At 35.2% G+C, this 21,816-nt stretch overlaps 6 protein-coding genes across 6 annotated transcripts; 3 read left to right on the top strand and 3 right to left on the bottom strand.

Annotated features, from left to right (window-relative positions):
• The first annotated feature begins 195 nt into the window (after positions 1-195).
• On the top strand, positions 196-3,254 carry LOC130509235 (polypyrimidine tract-binding protein homolog 2). The gene is made up of 11 exons (XM_057004982.1): positions 196-256; positions 387-590; positions 674-883; positions 1,571-1,633; positions 1,710-1,783; positions 1,877-1,972; positions 2,069-2,126; positions 2,210-2,314; positions 2,401-2,482; positions 2,571-2,683; positions 2,753-3,254. The coding sequence occupies exons 2-11, from the start codon at positions 405-407 to the stop codon at positions 3,032-3,034; spliced, it is 1,269 nt and encodes a 422-aa protein (XP_056860962.1). The 5' UTR covers positions 196-256; positions 387-404; the 3' UTR covers positions 3,035-3,254.
• Positions 3,255-3,382: 128 nt separating this feature from the next.
• LOC130509236 (uncharacterized) lies at positions 3,383-4,314 on the top strand. Its single transcript, XM_057004983.1, has 3 exons — positions 3,383-3,606; positions 3,683-3,775; positions 3,887-4,314. Exons 1-3 carry the CDS (start codon positions 3,451-3,453, stop codon positions 4,097-4,099), a joined length of 462 nt encoding a protein of 153 aa, XP_056860963.1. The 5' UTR covers positions 3,383-3,450; the 3' UTR covers positions 4,100-4,314.
• Positions 4,315-4,823: 509 nt separating this feature from the next.
• Positions 4,824-7,013, bottom strand: LOC130509614 (abscisic acid receptor PYL8-like). Its single transcript, XM_057005770.1, has 3 exons — positions 6,627-7,013; positions 5,549-5,764; positions 4,824-5,454 (listed from the first exon to the last, which is right to left on the bottom strand). Exons 1-3 carry the CDS (start codon positions 6,738-6,740, stop codon positions 5,242-5,244), a joined length of 543 nt encoding a protein of 180 aa, XP_056861750.1. The 5' UTR covers positions 6,741-7,013; the 3' UTR covers positions 4,824-5,241.
• A 4,383-nt stretch (positions 7,014-11,396) lies between these two features.
• LOC108847940 (probable protein phosphatase 2C 76) lies at positions 11,397-14,941 on the bottom strand. The gene is made up of 9 exons (XM_018621319.2): positions 14,799-14,941; positions 14,176-14,469; positions 13,834-13,961; positions 13,327-13,425; positions 13,062-13,220; positions 12,778-12,864; positions 12,351-12,442; positions 12,150-12,224; positions 11,397-12,060 (listed from the first exon to the last, which is right to left on the bottom strand). Exons 2-9 carry the CDS (start codon positions 14,445-14,447, stop codon positions 11,746-11,748), a joined length of 1,227 nt encoding a protein of 408 aa, XP_018476821.2. The 5' UTR covers positions 14,448-14,469; positions 14,799-14,941; the 3' UTR covers positions 11,397-11,745.
• Positions 14,942-15,907: 966 nt separating this feature from the next.
• LOC108845468 (F-box/kelch-repeat protein At5g03020-like) lies at positions 15,908-16,915 on the top strand. The gene has a single exon (XM_018618675.2). The coding sequence runs from the start codon at positions 15,908-15,910 to the stop codon at positions 16,913-16,915; it is 1,008 nt and encodes a 335-aa protein (XP_018474177.2).
• Positions 16,916-17,660: 745 nt separating this feature from the next.
• On the bottom strand, positions 17,661-19,709 carry LOC108845467 (putative FBD-associated F-box protein At5g53635). Its single transcript, XM_018618674.2, has 4 exons — positions 19,627-19,709; positions 18,440-19,429; positions 18,276-18,344; positions 17,661-18,154 (listed from the first exon to the last, which is right to left on the bottom strand). Exons 2-4 carry the CDS (start codon positions 19,355-19,357, stop codon positions 17,846-17,848), a joined length of 1,296 nt encoding a protein of 431 aa, XP_018474176.2. The 5' UTR covers positions 19,358-19,429; positions 19,627-19,709; the 3' UTR covers positions 17,661-17,845.
• Positions 19,710-21,816: the final 2,107 nt, after the last annotated feature.

Genomic DNA, 21,816 nt, shown 5'->3' with positions numbered 1-21,816 from the left:
AAGTTTTCGGATCCTCCATTAGAAAAAAAACGTACATGGGCTTTGGCTCGTACTCCTAATTCAAGCTTACAGAAAAAAACTACAACGTTACGTAAGTAGTAACAATAGGCCCACAGCTATTTTCAGCCCAATAACGAATACACCTCTTGAAAACGACATCGTTTAACCTTTCCTCCTAATCCATAATATCCCCAATCTCTCCATCTTCTTCCCAAATCGCGAAACCCTAATTTCTCTCTGCAGAGGCTTTCTTCAGGTAACACTGTTTTTCTCATCATTCTCCAATTACGTTTAGTTATTTTCGATTTTTATTCTATCATCTTTAATTTCATCGTCGCGATATTGATTTTTTACCATCAGCTTTTTTTTTTCTGATTTGATCGTAGATCGCTGCTCTAGACCCGATGTCTTCCGTATCAAGCCAGCAACAGTTCCGTTACACGCAGACTCCTTCAAAGGTTCTTCATTTGAGAAACTTACCGTGGGAATGCACGGAAGAGGAGTTGATCGAGCTCGGGAAGCCCTTTGGCACTGTTGTGAATACAAAGTGTAATGTTGGAGCTAATAAAAATCAAGCTTTCATTGAGTTCGTAAGTAGTCAAGAGAGAGAGAGAGACATTATCATTGTTATTCTTACAAAAAAATGTTACTGAAAGTTTGTTTCTTTTGACAGGAAGATTTGAACCAAGCTATTCAGATGATCTCGTTCTACGCGTCTTCGTCAGAGCCTGCTCAGGTTCGAGGCAAAACTGTGTACCTACAGTACTCCAACAGGCAGGAGATCGTGAACAACAAGACGGCGGCGGATGTTGTGGGGAATGTTCTTCTCGTTACAGTGGAAGGGGAGGATGCTCGCATGGTCAGCATTGATGTTTTGCATCTGGTAAGTTGATTAAAAGAAGCACCTTTCTTTTTTTTCTTTAGAAGAAGTATACATATTTGCTGAAAGATTGTTCTTTTAAGATGTTCTGATAAAACTAGATTCTAGGACTTGGGAACTTTCTTTTGACGTGAATGTAAATGGATCGGCAGGGCCATGTCAAAGGCAATATCTTCAGTGGCAGTCTATTGCATTAGGAGAAAGAGCACATGTGTGTTTGTTTCCTTTCTCCTTTCCCTAACACTGACTCTCTCTCTCTCTCTCTCTCTCTTCCCTACTCTTTTCCCCCCCACTCACACTTCCCTTTTTTTTATCAAATACTTTGATAGGCTTTCTAAGATATGATCTTAAATCATTGTAAATATTATTTTTGTTTGGTACGATAGGGTGCAGCTCTATCTATCTGCACATCTCTGTGATAGTGTAGTTAACATTTATGATTGTTTGATATCTTCGAAGAAGGCACAAATCATTTGCCTTCCATATAGTGTAGACATCCCTCAAACTTTACCACACCATATTATGTTAGTTTAATTTGCTATTCCAACTCTTGTCATACTTTGCGAATTTGATATGTAGAAGTGTGAACTGAGCTTGTCTTGGAATAACTACAAACGTTTTGCACTGTAATCTTTAAAGTCGACCCTTCGTGTTTTTGTTGTTGTTCTGATTACTGGTTTGCAAATGCAGGTATTCTCAGCCTTTGGTTTCGTCCACAAGATTACTACTTTCGAGAAAACAGCTGGATATCAGGTATAATACCTACCTAGCCTTCACTTGTTTCTTATTTCATGGTACTAATGTTGTTTATTGTCTTAATTGCTCTTAGGCACTTGTTCAATTTACTGACGCTGAAACTGCAACCTCTGCAAGAACTTCCCTCGATGGAAGAAACATCCCTAGGTGCCAGTTGTTAATAATTTTTAGACACTGTTTAGTCTGTAACTTGTTATATGACAGGCTTACTTATTACCTACATTTCTTTCTTGGCATTAGTTATCTACTCCCTGAGGAAGTCAGCCCATGCTCTCTTAAAATCACATATTCAGCTCATACAGATTTGACTGTCAAATTCCAGAGCCATCGGAGCAGGTATGTGAATTCACACGGTGTGTTGAAACATGTTTTGGTTTACTTGGTGACTGCCATGATAATAATAAATTAATTGTTTCCTCTCTAATTTTGCAGGGACTATACTAATCCTTACCTTCCTGTTGCTCCTTCAGCCATTGATAGTACTGGTCAGGTAAGCAATTTGGGAACATTCTCTTTATTGGAAATTTATAAAAATATGCTTGCTACTTACCTTGAACCACTTGCTGGTAATAGGTGGTTGTGGGTGTAGACGGGAGGAAGATGGAGCCTGAAAGTAATGTTCTTCTTGCATCCATCGAGAACATGCAGTATGCAGTAACCTTGGATGTTCTACACACAGTAATACTCGCTTCATCATTGAATCTTTCCTTGTGAAAATATTAGTTCGCTCTTACCCATTTTTTTTTCAATATATGAACGAGTAGGTTTTTGTGGCATTTGGAGCAGTTCAAAAGATTGCAATGTTTGACAAGAATGGTGGGGTACAGGCATTGATTCAATACCCAGGTAAAAAATAATAATATTCATTGACGTTGATCTGTAAGAGCAAAATCTCAAATAAGCTGGTGGTTTTATTTATTTCTGTTAAAATCAGATGTTCAAACAGCTGTGGTGGCGAAAGGAGCATTGGAAGGACACTGTATTTATGAGGGTGGGTTCTGTAAGCTACACATCACATACTCACGCCACACCGACCTCAGCATAAAGGTAAGTAGTTTCACAAAAGTATTCTCTCTTTATATATATAGTTTGAAAGTAAGGATTTTTGGATTGCAGGTGAACAACGATAGAAGCAGAGACTACACAATGCCTGACCCGGCTGTTGCGATGGCTCCACAGCCCGGGCATAATCCATACCCGAGTAATTCACCGCAGTACCAGGGAGCAGATGCGAGCCATTACCAGCAGCAGCAGCCACAAGGGGGATGGGGGCAGCAATCAGGAGGGCAAGGTCACAATCCCTACATGGGAGGACCACCGTCGATGCATCAAGGTGGTCCGGGTGGTTATATGCCGCCACACCATTACGGTAGTGGCCCTTCTGGTCCAATGCATTAGAATGAAAAAAGTAAACGAGTCCTTTTTATAAGTCGAAAGACAGAAGGTGTTTAATCCCTCTCTTTTACACATTCCTCTGTTTTCTTAGTTTTGTTGTTGTTCTGTTTATGGAACACGACTTGTACTTCTGTCCAAAAAGATCACTATCATAAGATTCATAACCATTCGGTTTTATCAACAATTTGTCTTCTCAGAAATGTGATCACTTAATCTTTGTCTCTCTGACTCACTCACTAACTATGATTATTGGCTAACATTGAGAATCTGGATAAGGTTATATTTACTAATTAACCCTTATCTTGTGGCTCCCAACTTCCCAAAGTAAAGTCTCTTTTGTCTCTGGTAATAAAAAAGGAGCAAGGGGTAAGGGTGAAGAAGAAGATATTCGAAAACCCCTAAGTAACTAATTAACTCCAATGTCTTGTTCCACTCTTCAAGCTTCTCCACTCCATTCTTCTTATTCCTTTCAACCTCTTCATCGCCCCCTCTCTTCTCATCTTCTTTTCTATGTTTCAATCCTCATTCTCTCTCGACTTTCTACCGTCTTTCTTCGACCTTTATACATCTCTAATGTTAGAAAATTCATAGTTGTCTTCGATTTCTAAGTTATTGTTGTTGTAAATGTAATAATCATCGGTTGCTGTGCAGCTTCAAGAGCTGAAGCATCGTGCATCAGGCAATATGGACGAATCATTTGTGAACCCCGGTATATATGCGAAGCAACCGTTGCATGTTACCATGGTAAGCTTCTCTTATATTGAATTTTTTCCCCATCGTGTGAGGTAATACTAAAGTGTGGATTTTCATATATATTGAAAATGGTCAGATATGTATTTGTGTGTGTTTATCCAGCATGAGAAGCAGCTACACACGTTAGCAAAAGCGTATGAAAACGTCAACCGCAGGTCCGCAGAGGACATAAAACGTATATTCTCCTTCCAAACCAAGAAGCAGAGAAGTTACAGGAGCAACAAAAAGAAGAAGGAGACTTGGTATTATTGGCCTAGTGATCTCATTCATAAACACCCGTTGGGTGAAAAAGTGGGCAAAAAGGGTAAGCCTTAATACATAACAAACAAAACATCTTGTGCAACCAAAAAAAAAAAAGAGCAGGTGAAGTTATTGATCTCATGTTATAAATTAATGTCGTTTTATAAAGAAAAAAAATCATTTGCTCGTTAGTGTCACTTAGGACCTGGAACCTTTTAACCCTATTTTATATTTTGTTCGATTATATGATAAAAATGCTAAAGAGCATTGAAAGGAACGTTATTACTGTATAGTTTTTATCATCTGTTGTGTTTTTTTAAAGGCGAAAATCTAATTACAAGCCCTCTTGATGTCAGTTTTAAAGCGAAACTGGCTGATGAGATTTAGCAAGGAAAAAAATATAAACATCAATTTGTATATGGAAGCATTTTTAATGGAGAGCTACCTGACTACCTGTCCACGTGAGCGATTCGAATATTTAAGTTTCATCATTCCAAACGGACAAACGTATAGTAAACTCATCTACTCATGTAATTACAAAAAATTCTCCTATAACAAAAAAAAGGAAAAAAAACTTTATAAATGTAAAAAATAGTAAATACTAAACAAAGGACTCTGTGTTCCAAAAAAAAAAACTAAAACTAAACCAAGGACCTTTTACAGGTAATGGAACTACGTACATTTCCTCAATCACAAGTCAAGACAAAATCTAAAAAACTATAGATCTCTTTCCTTAATGGTCCTTGTGGAGATCTTTCACATCCCACAGATGCTATTGGTTCAATAAAGTTAGTAATCATAAAACAAAAAAAAATAGAAAATAAAATTAAGAAGAAAGTGTTACAAAAAAGGGGGAAGGAAGAGTGGAACCCCATGATCACATCTTTTAACATGTCTCTCTGCAAATTGTAAAAGATTCCTGCAAGTGGTGGCAATAAGCCAAATCTCCAAAATCATATTTTTGGTTCTTCAGAGAATAAAGAAACCAAAAACATTCATCAAATTAAAAAGTTTAATATAGAAACTTATTATTGTGTAATGGTAATAAAATGGTGATTATTATTTGCCTTGTCCATCCTCAAAGAGACTCTCTTTTCCCTCTGAAAGCTTCATCCACGGCACCAAATCTCTCTCTCTCTCTCTCTCTCTCTCTCTCTTTGACTCCTTATTTCAATAGTGTTTCTTCTTGAATCCTTCTTTCTTCTCGTAGACTCTGTTCATGTGGAAGCTGTTGTGTCTTGAACCGCAAGGCGTTGGGAGAAATCAGCTAAAGATTTAAGATTGCATTTGATCAGAGCCTCCACAAAGTAACAAGTCTCATCCTTTGTGTTCCCTTCCGGTACATCCACCACGAAAGACTCAATCACAAGTGTCCCTATTCTTCCTCCTTCTATCATCTCAGGGTGAAGAGATATGATTGAAGAATAGTTCTTCTCACATAAAAAACAGAGTCACATCAATTAGCAAATGGGTTTTTAATACGAATGAAACATTGAATAAAAGAAAAAAGGCTGGTGCATTTACCTTGAGTCTGTGATCTCCACCAACGATCCTCATGCTAAGAATATGCTCGTTGTCATCAAGCAACTCCAACCTCTCAGTGCTTCTAGTAGCTGGTAATCCTGACTTCACATCAACTTCTCTTACACTACCAATCTCCATGTTTCCTTTCACCACACATCTACTGATAAATGGTTTGTACTTCTGTGGCTGATCGAATCTCCTCACAAGTGACCATACCTAATATAACCAAACAGATAATCAAAACCTAATGCACAAAAGTTTTTTCCTAAAAATTTCTAAATCATCTCTTTCCCTCTACTTCACTTAGATTTATCATAAGAGATTGAGAAAACCGTTATCATAACCAGTTTGTAGATCATATAATCAATTATATTGGCCCCAATCAAGCATTAAATGAGGAATAAAACTTGAAAAACAGATGATAAATGCAATAAATTAAATAACACAAATATATAATGTTATTTAGCAAATTAGTTATAGAGATCTTGTTATTAGAGACAACTTCAAATTTTAGAATATTATTAGAGTTATAAAACAAGCAAAAATATACTTACTCCGTTTCAAAACATACATGTCTTTAGAATTTTTAGACATATTAATAAAATCATATTAAATCTTAGTTATAAATTCTCGATTTTTTATTATCAATTTCTTATAATTTTAAGCCAGTGAAAATTTAAGAAATGTAATCAATATACTTTGAAATTTACAATTGGTCATTATTAATCCATAAAAATACATTGAAAATATAAAAAATATATTGTTTTGAAACATTTCTTTTTAAAACATACATTTTTATGAAAGAGAAGGATTATGTAAGAAATAAACAAGATCGGCTAACTAATGCAACCGGATCCGACAATATTCAAGACAGATCAATAAAAACTTCTATAACCAGTTAAACTCGGTAAGACTAAAACAATCAGTAGAACTATATGAGAGATTCATATATCTGGATAAGGATTTGACCAAAAAAAAGAACTAATGAGTCAGCATATATGCATTAACGACTTAATCACAGAGAGAAAAAACAGAGTGCATGTAGAATAAAAAAAGAAGAAGAAGAAGAAGGTTTTACTATATGAACAGGAGCTTGGATGTGTTTAACCAGCGTAGAGCTGCACTGATTATCCAAAAGCGCATGCTTATGGTGCCTCCTTATATATTCTCTCTCCGTCCCGTTAGCTTCCATCTTCTTCCTCTTCCTCCAATCTCTAAACACCCTCTCGCGTCAGGAGAGTGGAAGCAGAAGACACACAAAAACCAAGAAAGGTAAAGATCAAGCTTCTCTGAAGTAATCACTGCTGCGATTCCACTCGTCGGGAGATTTGATCTAGATCCTCCTGTAAAGGCGTGAATGTGAAGAAAGATAGATTTGAGTCGCCGTCTCTTTCTATCTCTCTCTTTAGATGAAGAGAGAAGACTCCTTCCAACAAACTTTTCTCTCTCTATCTATCTTTCTTAGTATTTTTTAAATCTTAACTAATTAAATAGTCTGAGAGATATTTAAACAGTAAAATAAAAATAAAAGTAAAATTGATTGATTGGATAGACGAAGGTCTTTCACTACTCTTATTGGACAGATTTTTAATCCCCCCAAGTTCAGAATTTCACAGAAATGCCATTCTCTTGTCGATTTCTCGATTGTTTATTGACGATTTTACCCCTTAAATGTGTTAAATTATTAAATTGCTGATTGGTATAAAACCACGATTCTTAATTGTTTTACCTACGAGCTCTGAGTCAATTAGTGAAAACCTTTTTTTCTCTTTGTTTGAGATCGATAAAAAAATATTTTTTATAGTTTAGAATTGATCGGTGAATCGAGACTCAACCGATTAACCTTTGAAAAAATATACACCAATATCATACAAAGTACAGATAAATTTGGTTAATCGCAATAAAAATTAGATATTTGTGTTGGTCGGCCACACAAAAAAAAATAATATAAGATGACATGTTTTGAATATGGAATACTTTCCACCATTTCAAATTCGTGATACCACTCGACCACGATTACAGAGTTAAAAATTACAACTATTACATCATTTAATTTGAAAATTTTCAAGATTTATTGCTCTTTTTGTTATTTATTTATTTATTTTGTATAAATGTTCCAAATTAAGATTTTGGTTAAACCACAAAGTAGAATCCGGACGAATTGGCGATATAAATTATTTTTAACTTAATTATCTACGGTTTCTAAAATTATCGGTTATACTTTGTATAACATTTTAAAATTAAAAGTGTAATATGATTTATATTTATTACAACTTTTAAGATGTAACAAAATATGAATATAATTTCTTTCTTTTAATCCTTACAATTGTGTCATATATATAACTATGACAAAAAGTTATACAGGTTCAATTATAAAACAAAATTTCTATTCACAGTCTAACTAATCATCAGCATAGTTATTTGATAATAAGTGTTCAAACATACACACATGTATATTTTAGTTCTCTTGTATAAATATATTACAAATTGTTGATATATTTGCTATCAACCCATGCCATATACAATTATGTAGAAATAAAACTTGTAAATTTTAACCTGGCACAAACAAATAACGCGTTTATACATATAAATTTCATGAATTTTCTCTATCTTTATATGTTATTTCTTTTTGTTATCAATATATTTTCTTCGTGAACACTGTGTATTATGAGAACTCGGATGGTGAATGGTGAGACACATGACATCACTAACACGAACAAGTAAGTAAGACTGTAATTTGAATTATAACTCTATATTATAAGTTGTGCTTAGATTTTCTTCTAATCAAAACTTAAGACTATAGCCTCCTAAAAATATTTTCTTTTTTTTTTGTAAAAAAACTCCTAAAAATATTTTCAACAAAACACAAACCATATTGACAATGATGTCTCCAATCTCACTTTATGTTTTACTTTACAATGAAATAAAATAGAGTATAGAGTAAAAAATGTTCTAGTTCAACTTTATATTTTATTCCATATATAAAATAATCTATTTTTATTATTCTATTAAAGTAAGATACAGAGTTAAATTGGAGTAACTTTATTTTATTTTTTATTTTATTTTATTTTAAAAGAAAAAACGGAGTTTTTACATTGGATATGCTGTTATCTTGTAATATACCGAATGCGAATAAAGAAAAACTAAGGTTTATGGTAAAAAGAGCAAACCTACAGTTATTACTCACTCGAGATAGATTATAAAATTGATTCACACATCTTGTTGGTATAAATTTTTGTTTTTTTACGTACAAGTGGTTTGTAAATTAGAATAGATTTTGTAAATGATCATTTTAGGGTTTGCTTTACGTCTTTAACTTTTCCTGACTCGAAGAGCCAATAGTCCCACGTGCTTTCTCCAACACTCTTTACGCCACAAAGGGTACGTTTATAACACAAAAAGGTTGGGCTCTTATTATAAGTCATATCTAGAAGAAAAACAAGAATATTCATTGCTAACTTAGTAACGTGCCAAAAGCATTCTCTCGTTAATACTACTCTGACACTTATAAATTACACAAGTTAGAACACATCCATCCTGAAATACGTAATGGTTATTTAAATAAATAAAATAGACAACAAGAGTTTTCAAATGAATTTTTTTGAGATAATTGTACCAGAAAAAGTTGAAATAGGTTTTAGAAATTATAATAAGACAAATGACTCAACTTATTTAAACGCTAAAAATTAGTTAAATAACTAAATCATTAAAATATGAACTACTTTTTTGTTTACAGTCTCATTTAAGATATTGTAGGGATGGGTTGCTTTAAAATATTTGTAATTTATTTTTAGTATTACCTTTTTGTAATTTATTTTTAGTATTGTCTTTTGTAATCTATTTTTAGTATTACTCGGGATATATTAAGTAACTTTCTCTGAACAAAATTGTCCAACTATACATTTTATTAAATCAAATTTTGAACGATAATAAAATTGTTTCAAATAGATACTATATCCGACTATGTCTAATTTACATGAGAAACTAAGATATTATATATATCATGCTCCCTTTTTAACTAGAAAGTCGACAGGGACATTGTGAATTCTAAGAATTATGCCAAACAAATTAACATTCATGCAAAAGACAAAAAAACTAGCTTTGAAAAGAAAGGCCGGCCAATTTTGACATCCCATTTAAGATATTGTAGGGATGGTTGCTCTTAGATTATCTGTTAGGCTAATATCTGTAAGTGCTTTCTAATATTTGCTTCGTGATGTCAAATAATTCTCTGAAAAGAGTTGTAAGCAACCATAATATTGCATAATGTGTCTTCCTCTTTTCCAATTTCAATTGACGCCGACTCTAGGCGCCATGCCAACCAGAAGTAACTCCACACTATCTTCCTGGTACGATCATCCGGTGTTATCAAGTTGACATCTACAATGACATTGTTGTTATTAGCAGTCATCCGGTGATCATTCAATCAACGGTTCTTTGATGCTACTTTGACTTGGCCGTTCTCTCTAAAATATCTTGGTGCATTATCAAATCGTCAGTCCTTTTTATATTCTTTGGCATCATTGATATTTATCTACCTTATAGGTTCTTCATAACTATGAAAATATTTGATATTGACAAGAAAAGACAATGTTTTGATGTAAAATAAGCTGATTGTCGTTTCAGAAATAAACGACAGGGTACTCCATAGTTTGGATAAAATACTTTTGAAAAACACTTTAAAGTAAGTTTCTAGAGATTGCTTACCTTACATTCGCCTTTGATTTTTATTCTTCTAAATTTGAAATCTTCAATCGTTGAACCAACACTTAATTTTATAAAAATATATTCTTTCACATAACTGAATTTAATAAACTCAGAATGAACCGAAATCGTAAAATAGGTGAGGGCACATAAATTAAACCAGTTTCATCAAAGAAACAAAAAACTTAGTTTGAAATCATATATTTTAACAGAACAACTTTTGAATTTTGATTTCGCCTAAATTACATGGACCCCTAATAATAAATATGTAGTGACACTTGACTAATAGGCTCTAATGATATCGCTTTGAACCGCAATTAATGCAATTAATAGTAATAAATATCGTTATATATACATTTTTTTGAAACATCTATATATATATATATTCATATATTTTGTTACTATTAGAATTGCCACAGTTTTTCCACACGTTAAATACAAACGAATAAGCTACCAAATAAATTTTCTAAAATGATCGATAGAAAATAACTATAAACAAAATAGATAACAAAAAAACATTTTAAAGTAGTGTTTGCCGCTATGGAAATAAAATTGGAATTAGTTAAGGTTCTTTAATCCTCTCAGACAAGTCACTTATTTGATTGCTACCACTCGAGAACCTTAACGACAAGAAGAAGTAAGTATCGCATAAATAGTAAGTCCATTGATTTGATGTAAAACTAAAAGGACAATCACCTTTGTAGAGTGGGAATGTTTAGATTCGCTTCATGCGTTGAATATATAGTATAAATACAGAAAAATAGTGGACCCAAAAAATTACTGTGCAAATTAAATTGAAAAGAAAAAGAGTGGACCCAAAACAAGTTACAAAGGTGAGGTAGAGATGAATAAATAAAAAAGGACTATAAAGAGAGAAGCAAGGATCATGTGTGTAACTGAACGTGAATGCCCTTATAAGTAAAGACTGCGCACTTCTCCATCTCTGTTCTTTATTCACATAATATAAGCCCATCAAACAACACATGATAACAGAATTCATTAACCTCAGCCACGATATCAAACTTCAAACCGCACACTATGGAAGCACTATCTAATACCACCACCAGTTTTTTGTCCAACAATGTAATCTTTCCAACAACAAACGCAGATAGGAACGAGGTAAGGCAAATGATTTGGAAGGAAATACAAAACATTGTTTATTGAATGATAAGATATAAATAAAGTGAGAGGAACACAACAAATGGTGTGCTCTTTTTTTTTTTGGTGTGAGAAAGCACCAACCAAACAGAATAGAGCGAAATGAATAGACAAAAATCGAGGACAGGTTCAAAGCGGCGCCGTCCTTATGGCAGACAGGCAGGCATGTGCCATATGCAACACAAAACCAAAAATAATTAAAATCCTCACACGTTACAGGTAGCCACAAAGCACACAAACTACTAAATCAATTTTAATATTTTCTCTGTCTGTCTGCACATGCCTCAATTTCGACCCCAAAAACATCTCTCTCTCCCTCCCGCTGGCTGACCACATTACTCACCCGCTTTCTCACCTTTGATCTCTGGTTCGGTTTCCGGTTTTGGTTCCGGTATAGCCTCGGTAACCGGTTCCGCTTCAGCTTTGGGGCTTGATTCGGTTTCCGTTTCATCATTGGGGTTTGATGATTCGGTTTGGATATCATCTTCTGGTTCAGCCTCGGGGTTTGGTTGGGATTCGGTCTTATCATGACGGAATTTAACAACAATGCAAGTGATGTTGTCTGCGCTGCCACGAGCAAAGGCAGTGTCGGTTAACTTGCGGGCAGCTGCCTCAGGCTCCTCCTCACTTTGAGCAAGGGATACAGCATCCTAGATCCAAAGCAGAAACAATAACACATTCAAAACTCGTCAACAATACGAAAACAGGTACATGGACGAGTTTATATGTGGAGTTATACCTCATTTGGTACTACATCCCATAAACCGTCACTTGCGAGAACAAGAAACTCGTCCTCGTGATCAATCTCTAGATCCTGCCAAAATAAACATAGACAAGTGTGTTCACAAAAAAATCAACACTCAAGGATTTTACATGGAGACTTGGAGAACAACATAACACCCTCAGGGGATAGCATTATGCTGGAGTTAGAAGCGGTTACTTGAATCTCGGGTTCAGCAATAACGAATTGCTTCAGCATTCTGTTTCCAAAGGCCCTGGACATTGCCAGTACTCCACCTACCCTCCAAGTTCCTGTCAAGGCAAATCCAGATTATATTACTTTAAACTCAGGCCGATAAAGAGATCCAGAGGATATACTAAAAGGACATGCCTCAGGACTACTAGTTTTTTTTTTCCAGACAGTGATTCTTTAACCAGACGGATAGAATGCCTCCAAAACAACATGGTTTGTGGGGGTCAGTGTTCCCTAGGAACTTAATAATAGTTTAGACTTAAAAGCAAAGATAAAAACAAAACAATGACATTTTATCATCAAGCATTATGAGTAGGAAGTGATCTAACTCTAACTCAGAAAGGAAATCTCTACAACCATTTTGGCGGATGATTTCTTTTAAATATCAGATTACCTGCCCACATGATAACACCGCCAGAGCTTTCAATTCTCTTTCTTTCATCGCTTCTATTTGGCTTATGGTCATCTGATAGCGCGATCGCTGCAGATTACATAAAACACTCAAGTTTGGAAAAGACGTACTTATGAAAAGAAACAACAAACGCTTGTGACCAATCATAAAAAGTTTTTCACTATTTACTCAAGATTTCATTTCCTGAACTCAATTCTTGACAGAAGCTCACAAATTTTCGTTTACATGATATGCCACACTGTATTAGATCACAACGAAGTACTGACCTTTCCCAGCTTTAGAAACTATTGTCCGTGAGTCTCCAACATTTGCAACATACAAATGGTTCCCCACCAACACAGCAGCAGATGCTGTGGAGCCATCATCTCTGTAAGTATCCTTTTCCGACTCGAGGAATGCTACATCAGTTTGTTTGTATGTCTCACCTGCGAAATTCTTCAAGTTAGAAAATATGCCAATGACTTGTAACAAGCAGTATGAGCTCATACTTCTGAGAATTATAACAATTATGTCTAGAGATATGGAGCGCACTTAATGCCAGCTTGGTGTCTGTCAAAAATTGTGGATGCGTCATAAGATTGCTAAAGAGGTGTTTCTTCAGGTACTCAGCAGCACGTGAACCACCATGACCTGTGATGATTAAGGCTTCAGAAGTTAGAGGGCTATTAACGATACATTACATATATGCTTCTCCATCTGAGTATAATACATAAGCAGATTGAGAGTTCAGCTCGGCACTGCAGACATTAACTTCCTAATCAGTCTAATAGAAAACCCAGAAGCAGCAGTAAGGATGTACAAATACAGACTCTAACTAAGGCAGATAGCAGGCAGAGCAAATAAGGTATGGCCAGTTCTATGTAGAACGAACAACCTAAACTAGCAAATGAAGCTGGACAGTACTTCAGCTGAGCCATGTCCACATTGAGATGGATACAATGGTGATACGGCAAGTTGAAAACCAGACAACTTCCAACACAGACCAAATATATTCCACAGTTCAACGCTAGAAAAGAAAGGCAGGATATAGAATCAAACCATCAAAAATTCCAAACATGCAAACTGTTTGGCCTTCCATCTTAAACGCCTTGACATCGTAGAAGTCTTCCATCGTAGACCTTTTCCCTCTGAAACTGCAGTACCCACAGCTCAAGCTTCCATCATCACTGCCATTTACACATAATAACCTCATTAAGCATCACTTAAAAAAAATGTAAAACAACACTATCACATTAGTCCAAAAAAACCACACTGCCCTACACACAGCAGTCTCAATCTTCAACATATAGTGGTAAAATCAGTTTCTTCAGTACATGTAAAATAATTCAACAATCTTTTCCAAGAACTCTTAAAACCATAACAGAGATCAAATCTACTCACTTTTTCCAGCCACCACCAATGTATCCGCCGTCATCAACTTTCCCAGGAGGCATATCAACCATCTCAACTCGTTTCTCCCCAGCAGAAGAAGAAGAAGAAGAAGAAGAATCAACCATCATCATCTTTGCAGCAGTGGTTGTTCTAAACCCGAAACCAACACTCAAGGTCTTGTTAATTCGGTGAAGCTGCTGATGTCTTCCTTGAGCAAACACCCCAATACGACCAGCCTGAACAATGAGACTCCTCCTTATGAGACTGCTGCTGCATACCATCAGGCAGGTCCAATGTAAGGAGCTGTAGAACAAACAAACAAACAAACAAAAATCGATCTGTCATTACTCATTAGTTAAAAGTATATATCTCGAGAGTGATACGAGCTATATCAGATCATCGTCAACATATCAGATCCCTAAGATAACCAATCCGAATCTACACGAATTTCAATTACGATCCAAATCTTAGTTCGTCAACAATCCGATTCGAACTAACAAGACGGATCAAAGTAGAGAAAAACTAACAGGTATCTTCTCGAATCTACGGGAAAGAAAAATCCAAACAAATCAACGGATCCTACGATTCTCAGAGCTGTGACGAAGAATCGAATCGGATCGGAGAAGACGTACCACGGATCGGAATCTGAGAGACGAAGGAAACAAATTGATTACAGGAATCAGCTTTTGGGAGCTTCCATGGAATCTGAGAGAATCCAAGAGAGAAAGGAGATAGAGCTAGAGAGAGAGAGAGAGAGAGAGAGAGAGAGAGAGAGAGAGAGCACCGAACAGAAGATGCAACGTGGCACTAGTACTCATGCGTTTTAGATTTTTTTTTTATATACTGTAGTTGGATTAACCTCACTTCACAACTAATCAACTTTCTCATCTAATTCCTGCTAACAAATCATCTTTTTCACTTTATTATTATGCAATGCACAATCAATATCACCTTTGAGATGTTAATATACACAATCAATATCTCCTTAGTAACATGGTGTGAGCAGATTCAAAGAGAAAGAAGTAAATTTACACAAGTGTAATAATTAACGAAAAGTGTATTCACAATTAACTCTATTGTCTTTTCCCAAACTTTGTTCGATGTTTCTACATTATGAGCTTCCTCTGAAGAATTTGTTGGTTGGCAACTTTGAGATATGTATGCTCAGACGGATTTCTTTATCGGTTTTTAACTTTTCACAGTATATTTGAATCTGAGAATCTGTCGCTGAGAAAACTGAGCTTCTACAACCTTCTTGTGGCGAATAGCCGATATAAGGCACGGCAGAGTAAAGATCTTGAATAAATCTTGGAAGATCTCTAGTCTGCAAACTATGTTAGATATGGAAATGTTACTATATATAATTAATTTATATATATTAAAAATTTGAAAATAATTTTTTAAAAATAGTTTGAACAAAATATTTTCAAAACTTCAAAAAAAAAAAGTTCGAAACAATTTTTTTTGAAAAAATCGATTTTTTATAAACAGTTAGAATTTGAAAATATATACCAATTTAATAGAAATTATGATTAAATTTTATTAGTTAATCTTAAAATTCTCAAACTCTATACAAATTCTTCTCTCGGTTCAGATTGATAACCGGATCCAAACCAGAATTAAAGAACACGACCGGAATTGTAAAAGAGTTTATCTATATAACCAAAATATCAATCAATTAGACCCTATAGCTTTTGTGTGCCAAAAAAAAAAAAAAAGATCCTGTAGCTTTTTGAACACGATGACGAAAGAAGAGACGAAATCCTCGGAGTCTCCTCAGATGTCCTCGTCGTTCTGGTCGTTACCAAACGACGTCGCTCTCAACATCTTAGCCAGAATCTCAAGAACCCATCACCCATCTCTATCTCTCGTCTCCAAGCGTTTCGGATCCATCCTCTCTTCGCGTGAGCTCGACGCCACACGAACCCTAATGGACAAAACAGAGAAACACATCTATCTCCATTTAAAACTCCCTCTCGATACCAAACCTTGCTGGTTCGCACTCACCCCCTCAGGCCCCGACCGGGAACTGAAACCACTCCCTCCGTTTCCTTACAGACACCATCCGGTTTCCCCGACCGTGGTGTCGACTAGTTCCGAGGTTTACCTCGTCGGCGGATTAGTGAATCGTAAGAAAAACAGAAGAGTGTTTGTCCTCGACTGTCGTAGCCATCAATGGCGTAGACTCCCTCAGATGAGAGTGGCTCGAGGAAGATACCCCGCGGCTGGTTTGGTTGGCGGGAAACTTCACGTGTTGGGAGGTTGCGAGAGCTTGGGAGAGGTTTATGATCCGAAGACCGGAGCTTGGGAGACATATACGATGAGTATCCAAAACGGTGTCGTTGTTGAGAACTTAGGATACTTTATAACCAACACTTGGTTCATAGCTGAAGAGAAGATATTGTGCAGAGCAGTTAATCACGTAGGGAGTAGGGTTTTGACTTGGTGTGATCTTGGGGAAGAGATGGTGTGGAGAGAGGTTAAGGGACTTGAAGGAGTGTTGCGGAAGCCACTTGATTTTGCGTCTGTGGCGAGTCCGGACGGAGGAAGAAGACTGACGGTTTGGTGGGTTTCTTCTCGTCGTGTTCTTGTTCGTGAGAAGATTTGGTGTGCTGAGATATCGTTCCAGAGACGAAGCAGAGAAGAGGTTTATGGGGTCGTGGAATGGTCCAAGGCTTTACATACTATGAAACGCACGGAAACTGATGGAGTTGTTTCACTTTTGTCTGCTGCCATTGTGATGCGTTGATTTATGAGCATAGGCATAGCGTTCATTTTCTTTTTCAATTTTTTTTTCCGGATAATTTAGTTTATAAATAGAATTTTGGGATATTTGTTAATTGTATAACTAAATAATATTAATATTTATAGGTCCATAAACTGTATTTTATATTCAGTTTTGTTTTTTTCCAAAAATATTTTAAAAAGGTTTGTCTCCTAAACTTAATTGAACTTCTTATCTTTCATTTCCATCTCCTGTTGAGAAAACACACCTTCTTCAACTAAATTTCTACATTACCACAACAATAGAGAATGAGGAATTTAACAACCTTTAGTGAACTTGGCATTAGCAAGGAAACACATGGCCATACCAACTCTTCCATCTCTTCTCTCCGGATGTCTTCTTGTATATATTTATAATCCTACAAGAAAAAAGATTTGACCAAAACGATCCCATAATCTGCTTCATCAGCTTTACCTTCTTTGCGCAAAAGCTTAAAAGGACTCTGTTTCTAATGTCTGGCTCAAAAGACTCACCATGTCAAGGAATGCAGGAACAGGTCTCAAGTCTCCAATAGCCGTATACCCTAAGGCAATGATGTCAAGCACAGCAGCTTGTTCGATAAGCTCATGCATGTCTTGCATCATAAACCAACCTTAACGGTCTATAATTTCCAATAAATCATACTGTATATTTGCTATTTGTTTGTAGAATAATTTAATCTACAAAGTTAATCATGAAACAATTCAAATTTCATTTTTGGTGGTGGCTCTTTTTATGGCAAATATAATGACAACATAGCAAAATAACAAATTGCAATCATGAGCTGCCATAGAATTCAGAATCCAAATAGAAAAAAAACAACAACAAAAGAAAATCATTATGGCCTTATACAACTTAGAAACCAACCCCTTGAAACTAGTGCGCATATTCACTTTGTTATTCCACAAAACCTCGCTATGCTATCCAATCAACGAAGACGACTTCACATTTGGCAGAGCCTCTTGGGATTTTGAGGAGTTTCTTAACCAATTCATCTTCTGTTGAACAATCTTTATGCAAATGTAGAGTGAGTTTCTTGAGGATTGCCGAATTATCAATGATATACCTTACTAGCATTTCTCCAACAACTCTTGAGAGTGGGACATGGTGGAGATCAACAAACTCTAGAGACGATAGCAAACACTGAGGCACATGTGAAAACTTGATTTCATCCACATCCTCCAAGGGCAGTACTGCCTCAGGATGCTCAGCGTAACAACATTCCTGAGGAAAAAAAAAGGAGGAGTAAAATGCAACAGAAAAAAAGATAAAGCAAAATCTTCATGGAGATAATTTTATTTAGCAAAAAAAAAATCTTATTAGAGTTTAATTAGCAGATCATCACCAAGCTGAGGGATTTTAGGTTTGGGCAGCTTTCAAGAATGGGTGGTAACCATTTGCACCATGAATATCCCTGTGATTTTTGTGCAACAAGGGGAAAAAAAACAATTAGCGTGGGACTTTTTGATTGAAAATGTTCGCATGAATTGAGATATGTATACAGTGTACCTTGAAACTGTTTCCGAGTATCGTTATATCCCTGACTTTGGAAATCCCAGAGAGAAAACTGGAGAATCTATCACTGTTTGGTAAAAGACTTGCTTCATCATAATCCTCAAAATTATTTCCGAGGTGAATAACTAATTCGACATTGGTACTATCCATATTGGTTATCACATAGCATTCTGATAGGCTAGAATCGATGCTCAAAAACCCTAGTCGAGGAGCATCGATCACAACTTTCGAGCCAGTGAAAAGTGTTGCTATAGTGAGATCCTTCAACGACTTAGAGATCACCCGAAATACTTGTACATTCTCATTCCAAAATCCACAAACGTTCAACTCCTCAAGGACAGGGGAGGACGAGACAAGTCTCTCAAAAGTGGCCTCACTGGGATTCCACAGAATTGATAAGTGCAAAATCTTCAGACAAGGTAAGGAAATAAACTCTGAATCAGGCAGTTGGACCTCAAGGAGTCTTAAAGATACCAATGTCTCACAGATATAAAGGCTTAAGGGCATTTGATGAAGATAACACTTAACCCACCCGTCATGATTAGAACTACAACTACCAGCTGGAAAATTCACAACAGCTAGATGTTGGATCTTACGCTTAACTGCGGCATCAATCCATGGTGTGACATAAGAAGGATCATCTCCACCTTCATGCTTTTTATAAGAAGGAACAAGTAACTCGACTTTGTCTATGCATGAAACCCTATGGGAATGGAAAAACCTGTCACCAAAATTAACCAAGGCATCTAAATCGTCTCGGTAAATCAAGTCCAAACTAGGAACCCAAAGCCAGAGAGTCCTCCATCTGGTGGATAGAACACTTGTTCTTACAGCAGCTCTTGTGCTAAGATGATAAAGTATCTGACAGATCAAAGGATCAGGCAACTCGCTTATCCTATCTAGTTCATTCATTATCAAGCAACTCTTCAGGTTTCGCTCTACTAGCCACCTGTCTTTTGTTCTGATATTAGAACCCTGTTCTGTCTGCATAACAAAAATTGAAAACCAAAGTTTCAATAAGGATCGATTCCATGGTAGCTAAACATCCATACTAGGAGATGATTCAAACATTCATCGTGACAGAGAGAAACAAAACCACAACGAGACTAGTCACCCAAGCTAGATTTTCTTTTCTCGTAATCAAAAAGGAACGTTCGACCAAAAGAAATGATATCACTTACTACCGTAAGAATCGCCGAAGAGAATGGGAAGATTGTCTGGAAGTTTGGAATCAGTTGCCTATAAGTTGTGTTGCATGGCTCCAAAGAATGTTTTATTAGGTCATGTCCGTGTGTATCTAACCCTAATATATAATAAAGTGTTTCTTTAAACAAAAGCCCAACAATTAAATTAGGCTAATTTATAAGTATTTAGAATATAAGGAAGGAAACTCATGGTTTGTTAGTTTGTTTTAGATCACAGGTTAGGCCCAATGTTCTTCTTGTTAGGAGGAAGGGAGGATTCAGTGTTGACAACCTCTTATCATTTGCGTATTTTTAATGCCTCGGTATAACTAGAGCTCGTCATAAAATCTAGATCCAAAATCCGAACCAAATCTAAACCAAAAAATCCAATCCTTACTCCGGTTCGAAATGTAAAAAATACCTGAATGAATTTTATAGGGTTTTATAAAACATATCTGAATCTGATGTGTATTGGCCGAACCCGAATGAATAATCCGAAAAACTGAAAATATTATCCAAAGAAACCGATCTAAACGTCCAAATTAATATACAATATAAATATTTAAAACATATATATATATATATATTTCAAATATTTAGTTTCATATTTATTTGGATATGATATCTACCAATAATTATTTAAAATTTCGATAACTATCTTAAATACTCTATTATATAAAAATATAAGTACATATTTCTTATATTTTGTTTTTAAATTTTAAATTTTATTTTGGGCAGATCTCAAATCCAAATGATACATAGTTACTTCAGATATATCCGAATCAATCCGAAACCGATGTATTACATCCAAATCCAATCTTTACTTATAAATTTATTAGAATGAGATACGGGAGGTGTTATAAAATAGAACTGAAATCCAAAATGTGATCTGAATTTGAACGGTGCAGGAACACCGCCTAAGTATAATATTGTTATGGGAAACTCAATAGAATAAAACCAACGCTAGAAAAAGAAACCACACACATTATCATATTTCTCTCCATGAGAGAAATATTTACAAGATATCATTCTCATCATGTATACCTATTCTAAAAATTGAGAAAAATAGAATAAACTTATTTGGTTTCCAATATATCCTCTGATCGCAGCCGAAGTAGATTCAGTATATCCATTCTAATCACATGCTTTGAGCAACAAAGTTTGAGTGCGTTTCATGTATAATACCAATTAGCCGGTGAGAAACCTCCACCAAAAACCATCCTTTTGCCGATACTCCGACACTAATCCAGAAAATCTTCTACCATCGAATGTGTTTTTGCTATATTTTCTGTTGAGTTGTTGAGAATATGTTAAGCTCAAGTCAACGGTTTGTAAGAGCATCAGCAACGGCGTAACTCTCAGACTCGATAACCCAGGTAAGTGTTTGTATTATTTTATTATTTTTAATTTTGTTCAGTTAAAAAAAAAAACCAATCGCGGGGTTCACATGTGGTGTAGGACCCGCGCACAGTAACGAATTTGTCAGAAGATTGATCCTTCGCTAAGAATTAAAATGGCACGTATTCTTAAATTATATGGATCCTACAGATTATTATAATGACTTTAATACTAAGAATTTTGTCAAAAATGAGCGTTGTGGATGGTCTAAGAAGTAACACTGGTGATTCTGATTGGAATTTAAGTGTTTCACTAGGGGCGGGTATATTTTTTTTTACATTTTTTTATAAATTTAATTTTTATATTTATATTTTTATTTACGTTTTTTCATTATATAATATCAATATACTAAAACAGGAATATGACCATTGATATATGTGTGGTCAAATTATTTTATGATAATTATTAAAACCTTTTATTAATTATTTAAAAGAAATATTATACAAAGAAAAATATAAATATGATTAAAACATAAATACAAAAATTAAATTTCTAAAAATATGTAAAACAAAAAAATATACCAGCTCTTTTAAAGGCGAATCCGAATCTAGTCAATACTATTAAAATAGAAACATAACATATTGATATATGTATGGTAAAACTATTTTAATACAATGATTAAAACCTCCTATTAATTATTTAAGAGAAATGTTATACAATAAAAAACACAAATATGACTAAAACATATAAATATAAAAATTAAATTTCTAAAAAAATATAAAACTAAAAATATAAAAAGGCGGGTCCAAATGTAGAAATCTATTTAAAACCCGTTAAACTAAAATCTGT

This window comes from Raphanus sativus, chromosome 3, assembly GCF_000801105.2.
Source record: "Raphanus sativus cultivar WK10039 chromosome 3, ASM80110v3, whole genome shotgun sequence".
NCBI lineage: Eukaryota > Viridiplantae > Streptophyta > Magnoliopsida > Brassicales > Brassicaceae > Raphanus > Raphanus sativus.
The sequence above is the reverse complement of the archived record's forward strand: the minus strand, read 5'-3'. Positions and strand labels throughout refer to the sequence as shown.